This window comes from Suricata suricatta, chromosome 8 (assembly GCF_006229205.1).
Source record: "Suricata suricatta isolate VVHF042 chromosome 8, meerkat_22Aug2017_6uvM2_HiC, whole genome shotgun sequence".
NCBI lineage: Eukaryota > Metazoa > Chordata > Mammalia > Carnivora > Herpestidae > Suricata > Suricata suricatta.
The window spans coordinates 81890355-81901437 of NC_043707.1; the positions used below are offsets into that span (position 1 = coordinate 81890355).

The 11083-nt window shown below is 35.8% G+C and overlaps 1 protein-coding gene across 3 annotated transcripts in view; it reads right to left on the reverse strand.

Moving 5' to 3' along the window:
• LOC115298812 (serine/threonine-protein kinase TNNI3K-like) overlaps window positions 1–11083 on the reverse strand; it is a 275419-nt gene that overhangs the window by 185589 nt on the left and 78747 nt on the right. For 2 of the 3 annotated variants that reach the window (XM_029947944.1, XM_029947942.1), the window contains exons 6-7: window positions 8912–9010; window positions 3307–3445 (exon numbers count right to left, since the gene is read on the reverse strand). In XM_029947944.1, the coding sequence (XP_029803804.1) occupies window positions 3307–3445; window positions 8912–9010 (238 nt within the window). The remainder of the gene's footprint in view (window positions 1–3306; window positions 3446–8911; window positions 9011–11083) is intronic. The other variant, XM_029947943.1, reaches the window with a different exon arrangement.

The following is an 11083-nucleotide window of genomic DNA, read 5'->3' on the forward strand; positions in this document are numbered from 1 at the left end:
TTTGTTCTAATTTAACATTTAACTTAGAAATTTAAATAAAGAAGAATTTCAAGCAAATAAGTAGATGTAAATAATTATTAGGAAAATATTTGGTGCCTAGTCCTCTACTTTGAAAAGAGTATGTGTTCAGTAAAGTCTTTTGAAAGAAAGACTGGGTGACTGGGTGGGTGAATGGGTTCTACTGCATGCTTATCCCTGCTTATTGATCTTAAAGATAAAATAAAAATTTCCATAGTAATCCAGCAATGTAAGCACTTCCCATTAGCTCTCTAAAACAACTCCCAAGTGTATCTTAAACACATTATAAAGAAGAAATTTGTGTAATAGCTCTGACAAGATATAGTTTTAGAAATAAAATACTTCCTCTAACTGGCCATGCCCTAGAAGTTTTTGAGATTTTATATAATATCCAGTTCCACGTGAAAGGAACTGTAGCATTTAATAGTCCGATGACACCAAATTAATAAACTCTGAATTAAAATTTTTTATTAAAAATTTTTAATGTTTATTTTTGAGAGAGAGAGAGACAGAGACAGAGAGAGAGACAGAGAGAGACAGAGTGCAAGCAGGGGAGGGGCAGAAAGAAGGAGACACAGAATCTGAAGCAGGCTCCGGGCTCTGAGCTGTCAGCACAGAGCCCAACAGAGGGAGGGGTCTAATTCACGAACAGCAAGCTCATGACCTGAGCCAAAGTCGGTTGCTTAACAAACTGAGCCACCCAGGCACCCCCCATTTTAAACTTTATTCAAATGATAAGTTGTGATCAGTACTTTCTTCTTAAGGAGTCCAACAACGTTTTGACCATTTCAATATCATTCAATAAGCATTATGTTTCTTCTTTTTTTATTTTCCTAAGGGGTACAAAGATGACTAGAGACTTAAAACATGTGTGACTGAATAGGTCAGCCTCCCAAACATGCTAAACTGAAGAGGTTGCTTTCAGAATTACATTTTGGCTAATTTTTTAATCTGAATTTATTTTCATTTGTGACATTCTGTTACCATGGAAACATACTGTAAATACCAGATTTCAAATTGTGCCCCTATTGGGGTCATTAATTTACTCTTCCTCTTATGTCCATTTACCACAGGCAAGGGCCAGATCTAAAATAAATCATCTGGAGGCTTAGCTACACTTTGGAATAAATGAACTAGCTGATAATAAATCCTGGGCAATGTGTAGTAGCCAAAAGATCTTCTGGCTTATTTTTTGCAATTGGTTGAAGTACAAAAGGGACTTAAATATCAAGTGTGTATTAGAAGGAAATAAAAATACATAAAAATCTGAGTCATGCTGTCTCTTGATATTTTAAATGATTGACTAGAAAACAGTGCTTGTGTGAATCAGAAAGAAACTGTTGAAAATTCTATCATATGATGCTGGTATGTAGGGGAATATGGGTGCGATATACATTTCAATGTCCTTTGTAGAAGGGAACTTTGATCCTGGAGACATGCTGATCAATGATACTCATTTTGACACCACTGAGCTTTGGAGTTGCACAGAGGAATAAAAAGCTGAGGTTGGCATCGATAATAAAAAGAAAAAAGTGAGCTGTTCCTGACCCTTTGGAAGAGCGAGGCAGTTTCAAAAACACAATTATGTGTTCAGTGGCTCATACAGGTGTACCTCTGCCTATTCTAAACCAACAGAATCAAAGAGACTGCTTAAACAAGGTCTAAGGAACAGCATTCCTTGTATCCTGACAACACAGGTTATTTATGATAATGCTATCAAAGAAATACCTCTGTTATTACATACTGGCTCATAGAAAATGACACCAACTATGTGTCTCAAACTTTATAAAATAAAACAGCCCTCTTTCCAGCATGGAAACTGGAAACTACCCTCTCTTCTTGCCACACTTGTCTCTGGAAGCCTCTGTGTTTCCCTTACATGTAAGTGAAAACACTGATTAGCTTTATTAACTGAATATTGATCTCAATTTTGGACCAAGGAACTGGCAGTTCTAGAGCTCTGACAACCTTGTCCTTTTGTAAATGTGCATCGTTTCTGCTGCAAAGGCCAGTAGCTCTTACAGCTGGGCTTTTAATTAGGTCTCTTGGGGGTCAAGGGAAGAATGTTGGATGTGCCTGAGAGAATTTAATGACAAGATGTAACTCTACTAAGTGAATTTGTGTCAAAAAATAAAGTTTGTAAGGAAGACAGAAAGAGAAAGGAAGAACTTTCTTTAACACTCTACCTTTAATTAATTTTCTAAAATTTATTTTTTTATTAAGAAAGTTAAAACTTGTGGGAAGTCTATTCTATTAAACACATCCTAAAATCTTTCTGTGTATTCTAAAGCTTTTTTTCTTCCCAGCCTAATCATGCTGTAATGTTGTTTCCACCATAAATAATAGAAGTATCAAATATTGGGGAGGAAATGGGGAGCAACCAAAACTCTCATATATTGCTGTGGGAGTAAAAAATAGTACATTTGGGAAAGTTGTTTGAAATTTTCTAAAAAGTTAAACATATGCATACAGAAATGCTACATATATGCACACACTCCCCCATTTATACACACAAAAGAGATAAATATATATGTGCACACACACACACACAAAATTGAATGAGAATGTTTCTGGTATCTACATTCATAAAAGCCAAACACTAAAAACATTCAAACATCCATTAGGAGGATGATGGATAGACAAATTGTAGAGTACTCATAAAATCTTTAGCAATAAAAGAGAGCAAACTATGATTCATGCAAAAACATGGATAAAAATTAAAATCATATTGTCAATCAAAAGAAGGCAGTCCCAAATTATATGAACTTTAAGAACAGATAAAACTAACCTATGGCAATAGAAGCCAGACTATTGACTACCTCTTGTTGTTCAAGCTATTTACTGAGAAGGGAGCACAAGGGAACTTTCCAGAGTTCAATTTTTCTATATGAAAATTTTCTATATCTCTACCGGGGTGGTTTTGCATGAATTTATGGATAGTATATATCACTTCAGTCAATATTCACTTAAGATTTAATAATTTTGTTATATGCAAAGTTTACCTCAATTAAGAAGAAAGATTAGTGAAAAATAACAAAATAAGAATGATTTGTCTAGAAAAACTCTTACTTTTATTGAAGCATCTAATATATTGAGTTGAACTAAAATGTATACAAAGGATTAACAGCTTTAGTTACTATGTTAAAATAATAAATTCTTATTTGTGAAACAAATTAGCATATGCAATTAATCAGTTTTAGGGTTATTCTCTAGTAAATAAGAAAAATGCAAGTAAAAACTATACATAAAGTAGAAGATAGCAAAAGTGTTCTAAACATATAATCTTACCATCTGCTTTGCTGCCTTCTTCCATCAAGAGCTTTGCAATATTAAAGAATCCTTTTGCAGAAGCTAGATGGAGGGGCCTATCTCCAACTTCACCACTTACATTTACATCAGCACCAAATTTCAAAAGAAGGCGGGTTACCTAAAGGATCCATTTATTTGAAATTAGTATCAAAAGTCAAACAACAATGCAAAGTTTTCAAAAATATGGAAGAAGACATATTAAATATTTCTCAGGTTACTTTAACCTGAAAATAACAGAAAATCTTAACTCAATTGGCCTAAACAATAAGGAATTTGTTACTATATCACCTAATAAGAAATCCAAAATTGGGACAATTTCAGGATTAGGTCTTCAGTGTTTATAAATAATCCTCTCTAAAGTCACCCATAATCAGCCCTGACCCACCTTTTCCAAAGTCTTCTTTGGGCTAAAGCCAGCAGTATTTACTTGATTCCTGATTTTCACAGCAACTCCATGGATAAGTCACTGATGGCCATCATGTTACTGGAGTTCTGGGTTCATTTCTGAATTTGTGAATAAATGGGACATAGCTATACTAACTATCAGCATCTTCCTCAATTAGCTGAGATCCACATCCAAAGGGAGAGCGAGATGGGATATTGTACAACTTATGAGTCTTCCAGGTATTGTTTTAGGTAATGGATAGGATTTCTTTAAATATATCTACATACAAACTTTCCAAATGATTTCTCTAAATCTAACATTGTCTCTTCTGGGAATTTTAGAAGTCATTACAGTAATCTCAAGAGGTAAGTTAGAGGTAAGTTTGTGCCATCAAAATAACAGTTATGGGAGAAATCTTCAACTGACCTGATGACTGAAGTGTTAGCATAAAAGTGAATTCAAACTCTAAAACTATTTTGACTTTCTATGTGGTAGCAAACAAATATGTCTTTGGCAGGAAACTGTCAAGAGTATGGTACATATTTGATAGAAATTCTAGGCCAAAAATTAGCAGTATGGGCTGTAGAAAAATATTCTATTTAGTGTAGTAGGTAGAGAACAAGGGTTCTGAAGTCAGGATTCTTTTTATTAGCTATGTCGCTTTTAATACATTATTTGGCCTTTCAAAACTTCAGTTTATTTAATGCTAAAATGAGAATCACAATACTTCTACTTCATAGAGTTTTTATGAGGATTAAATAAGTTATTACATGTAAAGCACTTAAAAAAGTGTCTGGTACTCATTAAATGTTGGCAGAAGTGGTAGCACAAATGTGGAACATTGTGTATTTTATCTATTTGTTGGCTAATGGGCAGACCAATACTTAATTCAGGAGAAATTGGAACAGAAGTTAGTCTCAAGAACTGTGCATTCCTAAGCAGATATTTCCACTTACAATGACTCCATCAATTCTGATTATGTGATTTTATAATGGACAGCTTTAAACTATCTTTGAAATCGATTGTCTATTAAGCACTATTATTATATACCTAGGAAATATTGCTCTCGGTCCAAAACATCTACTCTTCCACTTAAAAATAAGTAAATAAACAAACGGCAAGGAACATGGAACATTAGGCACATTTATATATCGAAAGTACCATTCTCCTGTCAGCATATTTTAGCAAATGACAATAGCATCCATAAATTACTTATGTGCTGTCTTTGCACAAAGAAAGTGAGTCCCTTATCATAAAAAGGCCATCCACATTTTAGCATAATTTTATGAGACTGTGACTATATATTCAGGAAAAGTAAACAAATTTAGCTCTCCATCCAACATGCATAGAAGCTCTTTATATTTCTGTGGGTGAGGAGGTTAATCACCAAAGAGAATGACTCTACAAATAATGTGCATTGTGTACATCCTGTCTGCCTAAAGTCAGAAAAGTATGGAATTTTTTCATCATCTGGGCTTTTAGACCCTGTACTTTCAAAAGCATTTTCAGTGCCCAGCTCTCCAGTACACTCCAGTGCACTCTGAGCAGTACATCAAATGAAATGAGAAATCTTTCCTAGCTATAGGTCACGCTTCACAGGTCTGAGAGTGTCCAAGCATATGCCAGCTAGCAAAGAAATAAAGGCACAATGACTAGAAGAGCACAGAGACACAAGTAAGTTTGATTTTTAACTTGGGATCTTCAGGCAGTGCAATGGCATGACCTCTACAAAGGTAAAAAGGTATAATTTTACCCCATAATTGAGTAAGACTAGAGATCTAGAGATACAAAGTGAGGAAGAGTGGAAGTAGGATGTCAAAAGAACAGTTAAAATATTGGTTATCCAATTACATTTGTTATTTCCGCTTCATTTGGATCAGTTTAGTTTCTTAAGGATAGCTAAATGGATGTTTGAGAGAGGTACATACACATTTTGTTTTTCAATATGTTAAGGTCAAAATCAATGGACTTATTTTGTCCTGGGAGGTATGCCACATAGGCTTTGTCTTCTGCAGACAATTTGAATTTTAACACATTAGGCATTTGCCTCTTTAGAAAACAGTTTGGCCATTTAATAAGATGTTAAACGTAGTGTCAATATATGAGACATCAATTCTACCCTTAAATATACCCAAGAAAAATGCAAACATATGTCCATATCAAAACTTCTACATGAGGTGGATATGAGGGGGAGGAGATGGGTGAAATACATAAAGAAGATTAAGAATGCATTTATCTTGTTGAGAACTCAGAAATGTGTAGAATAGTTGAATCATCATATCATACACCTGAAACTAACTTAACACTGTACATTAATTCTACCTGAATAAAAAAACCTTTGAATGTTCAAAGCAGCATATTCAAAATAGCCCCCCCCAAATGTCCACCAACTCATGAATGAATAGATAAAATCTGGCATATTCATACAAAAAATAGTATACCATACTAAAAAGTAAGGAGGTACTGATATATGCTATAAAGTTGATGAGTCTTTTTTTTTAAAATGTTTATTCATTTTGAGAGAGAGAGAGAGAGAGAGAGAGAGAGAGAGAGCGCGAGCACGAGCAGGGGAGGGGCAGAGAGAGAGTGGGAGACACAGAATCAGAAGCAGGCTCCAGGCTCTAGGCTCCAAGCCATCAGGGCAGAGCCGGGTCTCAAACTCACAAACCGTGATATCATGTCATGAGCCAAAGTGGGCTGTTTAACCGATTGAGACACACAGGTGCTCCTAAAGTTATTGAATCTTAAAAATATGTGAAGTGAAAAAAGTTAGTCACAAAAGACCATATATTGTATGACTCCATTGATAGGAAGTCTCCAGAAGGTAACTATGGAAACAGAAACTATATTACTATTTTCCTCAGGCTGGAAAAGAGAGGTTGGTAAGAAGTTGGAAGTAAGTGTTGATGTGTGCAGAGTTGCTTCTGGGGGTAATGGCTTCATTCAGTTACTTGTGGTGATGGTTGCACAACTATGAATATACTAAAACCCATTGAATTATACAATTTAAATTGATGAATTATATCTCAATAAAGTTAAAAAAATTTTTTAAATCAATGTACTTTGGAGTTAGAGCACTAGGCCTTGAGTAAATAGCCCTACCACTCAAGCAAATTTCCTCAACTTTCTGTTTTTCTCACTGATAGAAGACAAATAAGAAGAGGCTTTTAGGTACAACAGAATAACTATGGGCTTTGGGATCAGACAGACATGAATACATATACCAGCGCTTCTAATTAACTGTGTGACTCTGGCAGGCTACTTGACCTGAGTGAGCTCATGCATATCATTGACAAGAAGGGGAAAATAATAGTTAATTTTAGGATTGTGGAAAAATTACCAAAAAAAATCCACAAAAAGTGTCTGTCCCATAGTATGAGATCACTCACATGGTAACTCATTAAGTTCATTAGGTTGCCGTAAATGTCAAATGAAACTATTCATTTAATGAAGGCATACTGTGAACTTTAAAGCATTCTATATATTTTTTACTTTATTACAGAATATCAAATTTTAAAATAATTATGTTATATAATTTCATATTTAAAGCAAATTATATTTAAGTAAAATTTATTGATTTTTTCTATTATCTTTTTCTTTTTTAACATAATTTATCATCAAGTTGGCTAGCATACTGTGCATACAGTGCACTCTTGATATTGGGGGTAGATTCCCATGATTCATCACTTACATACAACACCCAGTGCTCATCCTAACAAGTGTCCTCCTCAATGCCCATCACCCATTTTCCTCTCCTCTGTCCTCCACTCCCCCCATCAACCCTCAGTTTGTGCTCTGTATTTAAGAGTCTCTTATTTGCCTCTCTCCCTCTCTGTTTTAACTATTTTTTCCTCTTCCCTTCCCTGATGGTCTTTTGTTAAGTTTCTCAAGTTCCACACATGAGTGAAAACATGGTATCTTTCTCTGACTGACTTATTTCACTTAGTGTAATACCCTCCAGTTCCATCTATGTGGCTCCAAGACTTCATTGTTTCTCATTACCAAGAGAAATGGCAAGATTTCATTTTTTCTCATTGCCAAGTAGTATTCCATTGTATATATAAATATTTTTAAAAATTTATTATTTTTGAGAAAGAGGGACAGAGCATGAGTGGGGAGAGGCAGAGAGAGAGGGAGACATAGAATCTGAAGCAGGCTCTGAGTTGTCAACCAGAGCCTGGTGCGGGGCTGGAACTCACAGACCAGGGAATCATGACCTAAGCTGAACCAACTGAGCCACCCAGGTGTCCCTAGTAATTGTTTTTAATTTTTCTAGGTTATTCCATGTATTAATTTCCCACTGCTGCAAATTGTGACACATTTTATGGATTAAAACAGCACAGATTATTTATTCTCTTAAAAGTTCTGGAGTTCAGAAGTCTAAAATCAAGTTGTTGGCAGGTTGTATTCCTTCTGGAAGCTTTCATTTCCTTGCTTTTTCAGCTTCTACAGGCTGCCTGCATTCTTTGGATTGTTACCTCTTCTAGCATCAGTTTAACCTCATGCTTCCACTGTCACACCTGTTTCCTCCTCATTATTATAAGAATGCTTGTGATTATATCAGGTCCACCCAGATAATTACAGGATAATCTCCCCAACTCAAGATCCTTAACTTGATCACATCTGCAAAATCCCTTTTAGGGTAGCATGCACAGGTTCTGAAAATTAAAACATGAACCTATTTTGAGGTGTATTTTCAGCCTACCACATCCCAGGAGAGTAGGAAAAAGAGAAGCTCAGTTTTTTAAAGACATTTTTTCATAAAGGAATGCCTTTATGATTTGTTTATTGTTATTGCACTAGCCTCATCATAGTTGCAGTTATTGAGCATTTAACAAACACTTGAAATTAATATCTCATCATATCCACAACTGTATGAGGTAGGCGCTATTAATATTTTCTCCATTTTTCAGATGAAGAAATTGAAAATCAGGGAGATGATATTGTCTACACATGGTCACAAAACTAGGAATTTTTCAAATACTGGCTGAGTGATTCCTGGGTTGTACACTTACTCTACTGCCTCCCTTGGGTACTACAGCAGTTAGTAAAACTGAATCATTTGGCAAGTGCAAGGTTTCTATGCATCTATCAGCTCTTCAAGGGTGGAGCTGATGAGAATATGGCAAAAATAATCTGAAGGATATCAGCAAAAGTCTGGAATGCTACCCCAGCCTTTGGAAATTCTGTCAGACTTACCTGTTCATGTCCATAATAGGCTGCAATGTGCAATGGAGTGAAAAAAACTGCATCTTGAACATTGACATTTGCTCCATGTTGCAGAAGAACATCAGCAGCCTGGACAAGAAAGAGAGGTCAGTCAAGACCTTTATTTGGGGGACCTCCTATCAAAATTCATTTTACAACCACCATGTACAACTCTTCTTCAGGAATCACCATCCAGAATGAGTTTCCTTCAATCTCCCTTCTCTGAAAGCTCCAACAGCTACTTTTGTCCAGAAATGCAAAGACCAAGTTTTTGAAGACCAAATCCCTTACTGTGGCTTCCAAAGGTCTTCTCAATCTGACATTATCCTTTTAAACGTATTTACCATAATTCTCTTTCTTAAACTCAATAATGTAGTAAAATTTCATTCCTTTTCCAGCTCCTTTGAGTCTTTGCTTCACATCATTTCCTCAGCCAGGAATTATCTTCTGCTCAATCGACAGATACTTAAACCCAAGCTAATTACTTTCTATTCCAAGATTTCTTTGACTTTCCTCCCTTCATTGCAAACTGACTTGCTGAAATTGTCTTCCTTCTTAAATCTCATAACTTTCTTTCATGCCACATAGAATATCTAAAAAATTATATACATGCCTTTTCATCTCTACTAAAGAATAAATCCTTTAAGTTCAAACTACATCACATTCATCTTTATAAATCCTACCCTGTCACGTTGCCATGCAAATAGTAATCATTCCATAAGCATTTGTTGAATGAATGAGTGAATGAGAGAATGAATGAACGAGCAAGTAAAAAACATTACAAGTAGGAGCTGGTGTGCAACTGTCTTCAAGGAAAATTACAGATTGCCAACAAATGTGCCAGCCCTTCAAATTTCTTCTCCTCCCAAAGACCTATTTCTATGTCTCACTTCTCTGGAAAATGTTTTGGAATCATTTCCTTCAGATGTGCTCATTTTTATTGTAGATTTCCCTAATGTACTATCTATTCTTCATGTGGTCAAATAATGCAAATATGGGAAAATTTTCAAATGTCTGTTAGATTTAGGAGAGAAAACAGGAAGCCAAGATCTAAAAGCTCAAAGGACTATGTTCTAACACCTCTTCTGTTCCAATAAACAATGTCCTCCTTAGTCTTGTTTCCTTTCCTGTTTGAATCATAGCCCTTCAGAACCAGGGAGGGACCACGGACAGACATTATGTATTAAAACCCTATGGTTGAAAGAGAAAGAAACTGAAAATGAGAGGAAGTAGGAAATTTCTCAAAATCATGGAGCTTCAGTGTCAGCGTAGAAATGAATCTTTAGGCTCTTGTTTGAGTTTTGTTTCTGAGTGGTCCATAATTTTAAATAGTTCATTCAGACAATCCTCCATTTATTCATGTATCAATACACAACTTATTGAGCATGTGTGAGCTAAAACTGTGTTGTTTTACATGCTTATTCTCAAAATTTATTCAATCACTATAACATTAGAACTGATTGACATATAAAAAAGATAAAGAATTCTTGTTGGGCTTCATAAATTTCTGCTGGGTTCAAAAATACAAACATAAACAGACACTTCTCCAAAGAGGACATCCAGATGGCCTACAGACACATGAAACAATGTTCAACATCACTCATCATCAGGGAAATACAAATAAAAACCACACTGAGATACCACCTCATGCCAGTCAGAGTGGCTAAAATGAACAAATCAAGAGACTATAGATGCTGGCGAGGGTGTGGTGAAACGGGCACCCTTCTACACTGTTGGTGGCAATGTAAACTGGTGCAGCCACTCTGGAAAACAGTGTGGAGGTTCCTCAAAAAACCATCAGTAGAACTCCCCTATGACCCAGCAATAGCACTGCTGGGGATCTACCCAAAGTATACAGAAGTGCTGATGCATAGGAGCACATGTACCCCAATGTTCATAGCAGCACTGTTAACAATAGCCTAATCATGGAAATAGCCTAAATGTCCATCACCTGATGAATGGATCAAGAAGATGTGGTTTATATATACAATGGAGTACTATATGGCAATGAGGAAGAATGAAATCTGGCCCTTTGTAGCAAAGTGGATGGACCTCGAGGGTGTCATGCTAAGCAAAATAAGTCAGGCGGAGAAGGACAGATACCATATGCTTGCACTCATAGGTCTAACAGGAGAACAGGAGAAACCTAATGGAGGACCATGG